This window comes from Tursiops truncatus, chromosome 11 (genome assembly GCF_011762595.2).
Source record: "Tursiops truncatus isolate mTurTru1 chromosome 11, mTurTru1.mat.Y, whole genome shotgun sequence".
Taxonomy (NCBI): Eukaryota; Metazoa; Chordata; class Mammalia; order Artiodactyla; family Delphinidae; genus Tursiops; species Tursiops truncatus.
Window position 1 is genome coordinate 46,114,493 of NC_047044.1, and position 14,632 is coordinate 46,129,124.

At 38.4% G+C, this 14,632-nt stretch overlaps 1 protein-coding gene across 8 annotated transcripts in view; it reads left to right on the top strand.

Annotated features, from left to right (window-relative positions):
• Positions 1-14,632, top strand: part of PTPRR (protein tyrosine phosphatase receptor type R) — a 259,427-nt gene that overhangs the window by 211,990 nt on the left and 32,805 nt on the right. For all 8 annotated transcript variants that reach the window (XM_073789229.1, XM_073789233.1, XM_073789232.1 and 5 more), the window contains 4 exons: positions 99-285; positions 3,089-3,173; positions 12,778-12,857; positions 13,287-13,424. In XM_073789229.1, coding sequence (XP_073645330.1) covers positions 99-285; positions 3,089-3,173; positions 12,778-12,857; positions 13,287-13,424 — 490 coding nt within the window. The remainder of the gene's footprint in view (positions 1-98; positions 286-3,088; positions 3,174-12,777; positions 12,858-13,286; positions 13,425-14,632) is intronic.

The window sequence follows — 14,632 nt, forward strand, 5'->3', positions numbered from 1 at the left end:
GTTCTCACTGAATTATATGTATGTACAGAAAGACAAACTGATCTGCTCACAATAATTCATGCAGTATTTAAACCTAATAACATTTTTCTCCAATGTAGACGAGGGTCCAACGTATCTCTTACCCTGGACATGAGTAGCTTGGGGAATGTTGAACCCTTTGTGGCCACACCAACCCCACGGGAGAAGGTAGCAATGGAGTATCTGCAGTCAGCCAGCCGTATTCTCACAAGGTCACAGCTCAGGGACGTCGTGGCAAGTTCACATTTACTCCAAAGTGAATTCATGGTGAGCCTGCTGTTTATGATTCACTCTTCAGTAGGTATTTTGATATACTAGGCACTAGAGGCACATTCTAAAATGACACTGTCTTCCACTCAGGCAGCTTACGGTAAAATGGTTACAGTTCAAAAGGTTAAGTGCAAGGATTTTAGATCCACCCTGCATCTCATCAACTATTGGTAAGTGTTCAAACTAGAATGTGAATTGCGGCAGAGTATTTAAGGGCTGGCCAGGCAAAGTGACAAGAAGGAGCTGAGCATTCCAGGATGAAGGAACAGCCTTGCTGTCACTGTTCAGGAAATTAAATTGTGCAGTTTGACAGGAGCATTGAAATTAAGGTGGGAAGTGACAGAAAATGAGTTTCAGATATAAAAGAAATCCAAGTCTTAATACATATTTAAGGGTTTGGACTTATCTTGTGTTTTAAAAAGATCACTATCTGCAGTAGAGTCAGCATTAGAAAGAGGTATTTTGGAGACTGTAGACATAATCCTGTGGAGCTGTGATGGTGGTCAAAACTAAAATAGTAGCAGTGAAAATTTGGGAGGGGGGCTTCACTGGTGGTGCAGTGGTTGAGAGTCCGCCTGCCGATGCAGGGGACACGGGTTCATGCCCCGGTCTGGGAAGATCCCACATGCCACGGAGCGGCTGGGCCCGTGAGCCATGGGCGCTGAGCCTGCGCGTCCGGAACCTGTGCTCTGCAACGGGAGAGGCCACGACAGTGAGAGGCCCACGTACTGAAAAAAAAAAAAAAAAAAAAAAATTTGGGAGGGTCTATAGGCACCTACAAGAAGTGGGCTTAATAGGCTAAGGCGGCCAAGGAAAAGTCAGGGATGACACCCCCATTTTTAGACTTGAGCAACAGCGCGCATGTATTGTCATTTAGTGAAATAAGGAACACAAGAGGAAGACCCAATGTGAGCTAAAAATGAGGGTGAGTTTCATTCAGCTAAAAATGATGCTGACCCATCAGTGTTGCTGGTGATGATGCATGAACACACATTTCAATCTAGAGAGCATGGAGACAGACTAGACCTTCTTAGGTCTCACTGTTGCCCAAGGGGAATATCCATTTTATAGAACCCCTTGCATCTTAAAGCAGTTGTACATTTAGGCCATAGCTGATGGGTATAATAAGTTGACGACTTCAGGGTCAGTTCAGGTGTTTGCAACCACCCTAATGACGAGAGACAACAATAGGTTAGATCTATCAGCTTCATCAACTATTATTAAAATACAAGCATGTTGTTTTAAAAATTAGACTTCATAGCATATCATCTTTTATGTATGAAAAAAAGGAGAACTGGGAGGAATAAAAGAACCAGTCAGTGATCACAGAAGTGGCCAAGGGTACACCTAGTATTCTTTTCTACAACCACAGATAGCTCTTTGTTCTATGAGATAAGCCCTTAACACAGTCTACTTCCCTGAGAGATGAGGCCAGCAAGGAATGCCGAGGAGAGAGATAATGCTGGAAGATGACAAATTGTCAGTGTGTGTCAGAAAACAGGAAAGATCGGGGAGGAATAAAGATATTCACGGCTTTGCTAAAACAGACTAACTTGTTGGAAATTCCCAAGCATGACATGTGGTTTCTACTGAACATTCAACAATTTTGCTTATTTTGGTAACTTGGAACTGAGAACTTACAACATTTAGTTGGAGCAGAGAGTAGGAATAAATATCGTAAATACCTAAAATAATGCAAGCTTAGGAAACAATATTTTAAAAGTAAGCTACTCCTCTCACTGGACCGAGTCTTAAATTCACAGTAGTCAGGCTTTTCTTGAATTTTCAGATTGACTGAAAACAAGGACAATTTAAATAAATTTGTAGATAATTTCTTTCATTTCAATGAATATTAAGCTGTCAAGTTCTATTTTCTGTAGGAGAAAGTGTAGATAACAAAAATATTATTTTATGTGATCTAGGGACAAAAGGTATTTTAATGCACATTGACCTTATCTAAGCAATCCTTTGCAGAATTTTAAGTTAGAAAACATACTATTTTGTACAATCAACTCCTTAAATATTTGTTCAGACCCTTTTGAAAACGTTGGCTTTTTGTTTCCTTTGTCCCAGTCAGCATCAGACGCCCACCTTTTCTGTCTAACACACAGAGCAACTTCTGCTTTAATTGTTCCCTCCTCCATCATTTGACATATATTCTGACTTAATAAAAATATTTGTGTTCTTGTTAAGTGCAAGAGGACAGTGCCTAAATGCCCTTCACTACACATGTTGCATTTACAACCACAAATGGAACAGTACAATTATAAACCATTTCTTCATCCAAAAAAATGCATCATATCAGCGTCACTTAAATCAGCAAAAATGCCCTTTATATTTACCATTTGGGGAGGAAGGTTTTCATAATCCTAAAAGAGTCACAATTATTGTTAAAAGAGAATCTATCATAATAAAATTTTTGGTACTGAATCTACACAAAGATAGGAAGAAATCTGAATACATTGTTTAAGAAAAAGCAATTTTTCAGCTGCCTGTTTATATATTTCCAGCAATTATGTCAGAACAGGATTCTTAAAACCTAACCAAAGTTTTCTATGTCTCTTTAAGAACTACATATCAAATAATACTTTCTAACACACAAAGCCGTTTCTTGGAGTCAGCTTGTCAGGGTGCAGCTGATGTGTTTATGAAGGGAAGGGTGTTGGTCAACCAGAGGTGGTAGTCTGTTGTTTCATAAATGACTTTGAAGTCCAGTAGAGCTCTGGATCAGATGGCCCCCCGTGAAGATTTTCTTTGTGACAGCATTAAATACAGTATTTGATATCATTTATTTTTGCAGGAAATACCAATGAACTTTGTGGATCCCAAAGAAATTGACATTCCATGTCATGGAACTAAAAACCGCTATAAGACCATTTTGCCAAGTAAGTTTCTTGAATTAAATAGTTTGTGTTGTAAAGCGCAAGCCTTCCCCATCCACCCCTACCTCACCATTTCCCATCCTCACAACTTCCATATACACACCAAATTTGGAATTACAAACACATCTCAAGACTAATAATTGTTAAAGTGGAATTCCCTGGCGGTCCAGTGGTTAGGACTCTGCGCTTTCACTGCCAGGGCCCGGGTTCAATCCCTGGTCAGAGAACTAAGATCCCGCAAGTGGTGCAGCCAAAAAAAAAAAAAAAAGACTAATAATCATTAAAGTGGTCTAAGGTTAATAACTTTATCTTGTATTACTCTTAAAATAACGGTCTGGGGGCTTCCCTGGTGGCGCAGTGGTTGAGAGTTTGCCTGCCAATGCAGGGGACACGGGTTCGTGCCCCGGTCTGGGAAGATCCCACATGCCGCGGAGCGGCTGGGCCCATGAGCCATGGCCGCTGAGCCTGTGCGTCCGGAGCCTGTGCTCTGCAACGGAAGAGGCCACCACAGTGAGAGGCCCACATATCGCAAAAAAAAAAACAAAAAAAAAAAGTCTGCTCATAATTTCAGTAGACACATGGTTCTAAAACTTTACTGTGGCACACATTATGGTCAAGTGACTTTCACTAAGGGTGTCAAACAATTCAGTGGGGAAAAGCTAGTCTTTTCAGTAAGTGATGCTGCAGCAACTCAGTAGCCACATGCAAAAAAAACTGAAGTTGGACCCTGCCCCACACAGCATACTAAAATTAATTCAAAGTGGATCAGAGGCCTAACTGTAATAGCTAAAACTATAAAACTTTTCACATAAAACAGATGTAAATCTCATGACCTTGAATTAGTCAATGATTTCTTAGATATGACACCAAAAGTATAAGCAACAAAAGAAAAAAATAGGTAAATTGAACTTGAACAAAATTTCAAAGTTTTGTGCTTCGAAGGACACCATCAAGAAACTAAAAAGATGATAATGACACAAAATGGGAGAAAATATTTATAAATTATACATCTAATAAAAGACTTGTATCTATAATATATAAAGAACACTTATAACGCAATTATAAAAAGACAAAGAGCCCAGTTTTAAAATGAGCAAGGGACTTGAATAGACATTTCTCCATAAAAGATATACAAATGGCCAATGAGCATATGAAAAGATACTCAACACAATTAGGCATCAGGGAAGTCAAAACCGAAGTGAGATAACACTTCATAACCACATGATTATAATTTAAAAGACAATAGAAAGTGTTGGCAAGGATGTAGAGAAATTGGAACCTTCATACTTTGATGGTAGGGATGTAATATGGTACAACTACTGAGGAAACAGTCTGGTAGTTCCTCAAAAGGTAAAACCTAGACTGACTATATGACTCAGACTTTCTACTCCTAGGTATATGCACAAGAGAAATAAAAACATGTATCCACACAAAAGCTGTACACAAATATTTGTAACAGTATTATCTGTAATAGCCCAAAGAGTAGAAATAATGACAATATCCATCAACTGATGAATGGATAAATAAAATGTAGTATATTCACACAACATAATGTTATTCAGCAATAAAAAGTTATGAGGTACTGGACTTCCCTGGTGGCACAGTGGTTAAGAATCCACCTGCCACGGGAATAAAGACGCAGATGTAGAGAATGGACTTGAGGACACGGGGAGGGGGAAGGGTAAGCTGGGACGAAGTGAGAGAGTGGCATGGACATATATACACTACCAAATGTAAAATAGATAGCTAGCGGGAAGCAGCTGCATTGCACAGGGAGATCAGCTCGGTGCTTTGTGTCCACCTAAGAGGGGTAGGATAGGAGGGGTGGGAGGGAGACGCAAGAAGGAGGGGATATGGGGATATATGTATATGTATAGCTGATTCACTTTATTATACAGCAGAAACTAACGCACCATTGTAAAGCAATTATATTCCAATAAAGATGCTAAAAAAAAAAACAGAATCCTCCTGCCAATGCAGCGGGCACGGGTTAGAGCCCTGGTCCAGGGAAGATCCCACATACCGCGGAGCAACTAAGCCCGTGTGCCACAGCTACTGAGTTTGTGCTCTAGAGCCACAAATACTGAGCCCTCGTGCCACAACTACTGAAGCCCGAGTGCCTAGAGACCATGCCCCACAACAAGAGAAGCCACCGCAAAGAGAAGCCCGTGCACCACAACGAAGAGTAGACCCGGTTGCCGTAACAAGAGAAAGCCCGCGTGCAGCAATGAAGACCCAATGCGGCCAAAAAAATAAATAAAATTAATTAATTAATTTTTTTTAAAGTAATGAGGTATTTTTTTTTATGAGGTACCTCTTTTTTTAAAGAAGCCATCACAAATGAACTCATACTGCATAATGCCATTTATATGAAGTGTCCGGTTAGGCAAATCTGTAGACATAGAAACTACAGTTGTTGCCTAGTGGTGAGAGGCATGAGAAATGACTACTAAAGGGTATGAGTTTTTTGGGGAGATAATTAAAATGCCATCCCTGCTAGAAACATTCTATATACTATCTTGTACCCTTACAGAAGAGTCTAGTAGCTATAGGGCTGCCTCCAGAGCCAATCTGCTGGGGTTCATATCCAGCTGCACCACTTCCTGTATGGCCGTGGGTAAATGTCTTAACTTCATCTGTGAAATGGGAGTAGTAGTAGCCACCTCACAGGGTTGTTGTAGAGCCCAGTGCTTTGCACATGATAAAGTGCTCAATGTTAGCTATTCTCATCCTAACTCAGAAAGATATTATTGTTCCTTTCTTACAGAGGAGGAAAGTGAGGCTTATAGATAGTAAAGAAGCAAGATTCAAATCCAAACACATCTGCCCCCATGCTTTCCACCACTGATAGTTGCACAACTCTGTGGATTAAACAAATAAAAATAAATTATGTGATGGCACATTTTAAACGAGTGAGTTGTATAGTATATGAATTATATCTCAAAAAAGCTGTTACCAAAAGACTTCATTGTGCATAACAATCACCTAGAGTCCTTGTTAAAAATCCAGTCCTGTGCCCCACCCTGGGGATTCTGTCAAGTGGGTTCTGTTGGGCCCAGGAATCTGTACTTCTAGCAAACACCCAGCTGATTCTGATACAGGTGATAGCAGGACCACACTTTGAGAAACACTTTTAGACTATGTTAAAACTAAATTTAACTCCATGAAATTTATCGATGTCAAGCAGTGAGCTAGATGCCCGGAACCAGTAAGGAGTAAGGAGCAGCATATAAGATCAAGGAGGTCACAGACCAGAGGAGAGACATGTAAATAAGTAATTATGTTCAATGTAAGAGCCTGAATAGAGATCTTGCCTAACCGGTGTAGGAGGACTTAGTAATTCTGCCTAGAAAGGCAAAAATACTTTGGAGAAGAAGCAATATTGTCAATCACTAAACAAAGATATAGTTGGGATTTGGGCAAAAATCCATAAACATCTCAAGGCAATAGCTCTGGAAAGATGGAGCCACGAAGATTTGTTTTAGAGTATTGACATTGAAATAGTAGAGTATTCATAATTCAGTTCATTAATTCACTCATAAAACACCAAATTCTTCATATTTATAGTAATAGAGCAAGAATTACTGTTAATAGTGTCCTTGGGCTTCCCCTTCTGTTGGAGTTGTTTCGGAAACACATTGTAACAGTTACTCCACTGTAACATATTTTTAATTGGTCTGTATAGTTAAACCTATTTACCTAAGATATAGTCACTGTTGAAAGATATTTTATAACTATAATTGGCTGAAGGGGATGAAAGTGCTGTGTGTTACAACTGGTCTCTCTCTCTCTCTCTCTCTCCGCCCCCCCCCCCACCAACCACCACCCCCGACTCTCTCTCTCAGGACTTTTCATCTGAAATTTACCAACCATAAGTAATTAGGGCATATACATGTATTGCAAGTATTATACTTAACCACCTAATCTCAGAAGGATTTGGAAATTATTAGGACTATTTTAAAGTTCAGCCTTCTCTGTTTCCTGCCAGATGCTATCAGACAACTGCTTCACAGTCCTGTGTCAGCTTTTCCATTCCCAGAACTGGGTGGGTCGCTTGAACCAGGGCACCTGTGCTGACAACTGATGTTGCAAATAACAGATTTTCTGTTGAAAATGTCTATAGCCTGAATACCCCACCCAACCCCTGTTGCACAGAATATAATCTAGTAAATATAGCTTGGACAAGCCACATCACTGGCTGGAAAATCATCAGAAATGACTGGAATGAATATGAAAAGCTGCTCTTTATGGTTTATTTTAGACTGTAATATGACATAAATTTGAAACATTACATAAAATAATAATCTTAAAATGATTAATATTTTAAATATTACAATTGTTTTTATTGTTTTAGCCTACAATAAACTCTCAAGTTTAAAAGCTTCCAGCTTGTACATATTAGTGAGTTTGTATAATTTGGAGGATGTTTTGCAGCAGAAATATGGATGGCCAAGAACCAATTAAATTGTAGCTTTTTTTCTAAGGACAGTGTCAGCCTGGCTCAGAACATTCTTAAGTGGTAGATTAAAGCGCTTAGCTCAAGTTTATATCAAATTACTTTACAATATAAACAAATATTTGTGATAAAAATTTATCTATGTCCTAAACACAAGAGCAATGGGAAAAAACTGATCATATATCAATGTGAAATTATTTGTATAACAAAGAAGTATAACAAGAAATTTTATGTATTTTTCCATGCAGCCAATTTATTTATACAACTATAAAACAATATAAATCAAATTTTAAAACCCTATTTGCTCTGACCATCATTTTATATTTAAAAATTTAAAGTCTAGTAATGTTTCCTACTTACATTATGTTTTCCATTTCACTGTATAAAGTGCCTAGAACAGAATAAATATGCAAATAAGTGAACCACTCATTAAAGCAACGAGTTGTGTGACTCAGCAAAATACTGGAGTTTAGACTTGATTTCCTATCCTGGCAAAAACATTTACAATTTATGGAAAGATACTTAATCTTTCTGTGCCATCCTTTCTTTGTCCCTAAAAATAGTAATAGTGATACTACCCTGTAAGGCTATTGAAAGAATCAAATAAATGTATGAAAAATGGCTAGGAAAGTTCCAACTAATAGTAAACCCTCAGCTAATGTTAGTTTCTCCTTTCCTTCTCTACCTAACTGAATCCATCATTAACCCCAGAAACAATTCCAGAAAATAAGAACACTAACCTTGGAGAGAAATGTTTACAGTTTCAAAAACAGTATTGAAGAGCCCTGTTTTCTCTTATAATGTTCACATGCATGTTAAAAAGTGAATTTCACATAATCTATCACTGCATTGCCAAATTCAGCACTGTCCACTAAAACTCTCTACAATGAAGGAAATATTCTGTATCTCCAGTGTGATAGCCGTTAGCTGCATGTGGCAGTGAGCACTTGAAGTATAGCTAGTGCACTCATGGAACTGACTTCTAAATTTTATTATATTTTAATTAACTTAAATTTGCCTACATGTGGCTAGTGGCTACCATAATGGACAACACAGGCCTAGAGTCTTCTCTCTCTTCCAACAAATTTGAAGATGATTCCCAATCATCTTGAAGGTGTGGCCAGTCCCTGCTTTCCTTCCATTTCCCACTTATCTTAAATTCATCTCTGAAAACTATCCTATTCCTCTCATTCCTGCCTTTGCCCATCACTGGGAGTGATACACTTTTCCCTCATCTAATAGCTTCTTCTCTGACTTCAAACCTTAAACACATTTCCTCCTGGAGAGGAAATCTTCAACTGAGAATCCAGGTACCATTTTGTCTGTTAAAAAGAAGACTTAAGATTGCCAGAGGGTATTTTAAAGAGATCAAAGTGGGGAAATTTCATGTGTTCTATACACCAAAACTTTATGTGTTCAATAATTTGTTGAGAGGAAAAAAGAAACAAGAAGGAGGGAAGAAGGTAGAGGAGAGGAAGGGAAGGGAGGGAGGGAGGAAGGGAGGAAAGGGATCTAAGGAGAAAGGGAGGGGAAAAAGGAATGAAAGAGGAAGAAAGCAAAGGAAGGAAAGAAGGAAATACTGAATAAAAAGGGAAGAGCAGAAGACAGGGAGGAAAAGTCATCAGTGCTCAATGTAATATTTGTAGTTATTATTGATACTGCCCAGATGAATCATAAATGGTATGCTAAGCATTTAACATATAATTCAGAAATACCAATTCTGAAAAAAATTATCATAGTGAATTTGACTAATATGTAGACTTAAAATGTATCACATGAATAAACTTATAACAATAAAGATGAAAATAATAACTGATGATGACAAAATTTTGTTTTTTTAATCCTTGACATTTTTATTAGACTAAAAACACTAAAAAGGCTTTGGTTGGAACCAAATTTATTTTCCCCTACTCCATCATATGTTGTATTCTTGTTTTTGTTTTTGTTTTAATATTTGGAAATCTCTGAATACTTGGAAATACTATAAATTACCAATTTACAACATAAACTTAATTAAGCGTGACAGGACACCTGCTTCTAAGCAATTTTCGGGTTGCGTTCCCAGTAGATCATATATATCGTAGGCATTATAAAAACTGAAGGAAGTGGGCCTCTTTTCAAGTCTGAGTGGTTTAGGGCGTTTGTGGAAACTTTTAATAATCAGTGGATACTGAAAAGTAATGGAAGTTTTCCTGTCCCCTTTGCTATGAAAAGAAAAAAATTGAAACAAAGCATTGTTTTGACTCTTTCTAATCGAAATTAATTCTAATGTTAAACACTGTCTCAGCCACATACCAAATAGAAATCACAAAGGATACAAACGTTAATTAAAGACAGCCCTTGCTCTCAAGGGGCTCATCACAAACCATTGAGGGCAAGCAAACATTTAAGCACTTAAAATACAAGATGTTAAATTCTAAAATAAAACTCAGGCAGCCTGAGCAAAGAAGGGAATGCCTAATTCCACCAGGAGGACAAGGGAGGGCTTCCGAAAGGAGGTATTGCTTGAACTGAGCTCTGAAGAATGAGGAAGACTTTACCATGCAGAGACGGCAGGGAAACAATACATGCAAAAACGTAGACTCTGCAAGAACATGGAGTATTTGAGAGATTTCCCTGGGCCCATATGACTAGAGCATGTACACGTAGAAAAGTGATTACTGATGAGGCTGTGGGAAAAGATAAAGACTTGTTGGACCCACTAAGGAGATTTCATCCCCTAGATCTGCACTGTCCAGTAGAGCAACCACCAGCCACATATGGCTAAGTAAATTTAAATGAATTAAAATTAAATAAAATGAAAACTTTAGTTCCTCAGTGTGTACTAGCCACATTTCAAGTACTCAATAGCCAGCATGGCTAGTGGTCACAATTTTGGGCAACACAGATAAGGAACATTTCCATTATCACAGAAAGTTCTATTGGGCAATGCTGCTCTGGACTGTCGAATTGTCAATAAGTATTCATAATAAAATGAATGTAGTGGGCAAATAAGTTTATAAATAATACCTTCTTGGAAATTCACAGAGTATATTAGCATAATATAGACCCTGAGAAATTCTGCAGTGAAAAGATTGTTGTTCAAGTTTGCTGAATTCAGTGTTTTCCATATTTATTTGATTACTGAACCCCCTTTTTAAAGATGATCTAATTTACAAGTTATATGACCTAATTCTGTATGTTATAAAAGAAATGATTTACAGATAACAGTTTGGGAAATACTGCTGTGGACAATTAGGAACCATGGATGGCATTTAGGCAAGGGAATGATGTGATCAGATTTTATTTTACAAAGACTGCCTTGCCAGCTATGAGAAGGATGGATGGGTAAAGAACAAGATTGAAGGCAGTTAGACCAGATGGAATGCTCAGGTCCTAGCCTAAGAAGAAAGCCTTGGGAAGAGGGAGGCAAGATAAATCCTAGCGAGTTTCAGAAAACCAAATGGACAGAACATGAATATGGAGACTAGTCCAACTAGTTTTCAAACATGGACTCAGGAGCTGTGGTAGCACACGCAACATAGAATAACACAGGGCTGTCAGGAGCACGTGATCATGTGAAGTTTCACAAAGCTGTAGGATATCCAGAAGGAAATGAAAAAATGTAAAATGTGGTCTATAAGTGAGGAGAGTAGTCTGGTGTAAGATATATATTTGGGAGTCTGCAGGATATGGGTACAAAATCATGGGGGTGAATCAATCACCCAACAAGGCAGTGTCAAGTGAGCATAGAAGAGGGTCAAGTTGAATCCTAGAATCAGCAACATTAAAGGAGGCAGACGAGGGACTTCCCTGGCGGTCCAGTGGTTAGGACTCCACGCTTCCACTGTAGGGGGCACGGGTTCAATCCCTGGTTGGGGAACTAAGATCCCATACGCCGTGCAGCACAGCCAATAAATAAATAAATAAACTAAAGGAGGCAGAAGAAATAAGCAAAAGATTGAAAAGAGACCATCGAATAGGTAGCAGGAAACCCAGAATGCTGTGACGCAGCATCCAAGGGAAGAGAAAACTCCATAAAAAGATATATGATCTGCAGTTTTTTAATTCTACACAGAGGATGTGAAAAAATAAATACCACCATTGGGTTTAGTAGCAAAAGTGTCACCAGCGGCAAGAGCAAGAGCCGTGTCTGCATAAGACTAGGGTTAGGATAGATTGGAGTGTACGCAAGAAGGATTGAAGTGTAGGTGAGGAGGTGGGCAAAATACACACTCAGACTTCACCTGTCGGGAGAAGAAGAGCAACAGAACAATTGCTAGAGAGGAATGCATAGAACTGACTTCTTAAAAACTGGAAAGAGCCATTTAAATCAATGCAATAGACATTTACTGAATGTCTATTACATATATAAGCACTGTGCTAGACACCAGGTCTTACACAGATCATGAAAAATCCCCATCCTGGCCTTCAAGAGGCTCAGAGTGTAACTGGGTTAAAGAAATCACAAAGGGATTATTTACGTAAATGTTGGTAAAAATCACCACCGTGGTTCACAAAGAGCCTTTCAACTCTTCTTGATGGAAAGTGATTTTAGAATTTAATACTGTAATAATCTATCCGATATCAGATATTTGTGATGTCAGTGAACAAACACATGGTAAAGACAGCTTCTTCCAAGTCGTGAGAGGAGATTTGGACTGGACCAAGTGTTTGCTGTTGCGGAGGACAGAAGAGAGACTTGAGTAGGGAGATATGGTGCAAATTCCAAATGCAAAGAATAAGAAAAGGAGCGTAAATGAGAAATGGGGTCAAGAATCAGAAACCCACCAAAAATGGCGTAAAGTAGAAACTCATCATCTTGGGCTTATGGACGAGATCTGTGTCAGGACAAGGGGTAAAGATGGTCTCAAATGTCCCTCAATAAAAACAGATCAAGAGACAGACACACATATTTTGGAGATTAATCCTTTGTCAGTTGCTTCATTTGCAACTATACAGCAGAAACTAACACACCACTGTAAAGCAATTATACTCCAATAAAGATGTTAAAAAAAAAAAAAGAGAGACAGACGCACAGCCACACCAAAAAAAACATTGACACATGCCAGATGGTCAGTATATATGTGTGCTATGTACTGGTTATTGATGTTCTAAGAAACTTAAAAGAGTAAATCTGGTTAACACAGTCTTTCTTGTTTTCTTCATTAGATCCCCTCAGCAGAGTATGTTTAAGACCAAAAAATGTAACTAATTCTTTGAGCACCTACATTAATGCTAATTATATTAGGGTAAGTAAATAAATTTCTTTCTGATGAGCATGTCAATTTACTATTTAGAATTGTTAGTTGTTTTTTTTTTTTTTCCCTCAGAGTTGGTTACTAGCAAGTTTGTTGCTTTTTTTTGCTTGCTTGGTCATAATCAACCTTGGTAGTGGGTCATTTATAGTAAGTCTTCCTTTCCTGTGTGTCTGTGGCTATAGTGCTCCCTCTGAGGTGCTCTGGGGAGGACTGAGATTTAGAAACCTCAGTACCATATGCTGTGCCTGACTTGCTGGGAGAACAACCCCAAGAATTGTGGTGCTAGAATCAATAAAGCTGCAAAAGTCTGTGTTGCTTTTGGATTATCAGAGCTATTTTGTTTTGAAGATCTTTCACCTAAACTTTCAGTGCAAGGCATGAACTTCAAAGCCAACATTTCTGTCTCCTTTCTCACACTAGGGCTACAGTGGCAAAGAGAAAGCGTTCATCGCCACGCAGGGCCCCATGATCAACACCGTGAATGATTTCTGGCAGATGGTTTGGCAGGAAGACAGTCCTGTGATTGTTATGATCACAAAACTCAAGGAAAAAAATGAGGTATGACCTTTACCCAAGTACGAAACATTATATTTTTTCTGTTGCTATAGAAGAGAGATTGTTTAAGGAAAATTGCCATATACTTAATAACAGATTTAAGATGGAAACATTAAGACATTTAAAGGCTAGGCCACTTAATGCTTCCAAAAAACGGTAATTGGTGTTCTATGAATGACGACTTTCTTTCAGTTAAATCAATGTACTTGGCATACACGGATCACATTTGTACCCATGTATCTCTGTAAGGAAATGAGGGGCCATGAATTATCATTCTGATTTAGAGGCAGGGAAGTAAAAAATTGTTCATTTACATCCCAAACAATTTTTGAGCACCTACTAACTGAGCTACTATTTTAGTTGCTGGCAATATATTAGTAAACAAACACAAAGATTCCTGCCCTTGGTAGATTTTATCTTTCTAGTTGGGGAGATACAAACAAAAAACATAATTTCATAAAAATATAGCATATTAGGGCTTCCCTGGTGGCGCAGTGGTTGGGAGTCTGCCTGCCGATGCAGGGGACACGGGTTTGTGCCCTGGTCCGGGAAGATCCCACATGCCACGGAACGGCTGGGCCCGTGAGCCATGGCCGCTGAGCCTGCGCGTCCGGAGCCTGTGCTCCGCAACGGGAGAGGTCACAACAGTGAGAGGCCCACGTACCACAAAAAAAAATAAAATAAAATAAAAATAAAGTTGTGTAATTCCTAAAGGGTGCTTTCCTAGGCACTGCTTACATTTCATGTCATCTTTTTTTTTTCCTTTAACATCTCATGGCATCTTATTGAGATAAGTTCCAGTCTGATTTTAGTCAGCATTTGTGATTATTTGCTTGTCAAAATTACTATACCAGGGCCTCACCAGGGCAATCAGAATTTAAGAAAACTGAACTTTCCTTTATACTCCTTTGGTGAGTTATAACCTTTGATTATACTATAACTCTGCTGCTAATCAAGAAAATTCAGGCTCACAAACAGCAATTTAAAGTTTTTTAAAGTTTGTTGTTTTCTTCCATTTTTGCTGCAATAGATAAAGGATCTTTTTCTGAAATTTATCCTGAAAAAAAAGTACATTTTTTGGCAAGTAGATGAAGTTTTATACTACATTAACTATATGCTTACTAAATAAATGCATTTCTATGAATCTTATATGAAAGCCTGAGGTGGCATAATAAAAATAACCTAATATTCTCAGGTGTTTCACCCACTAT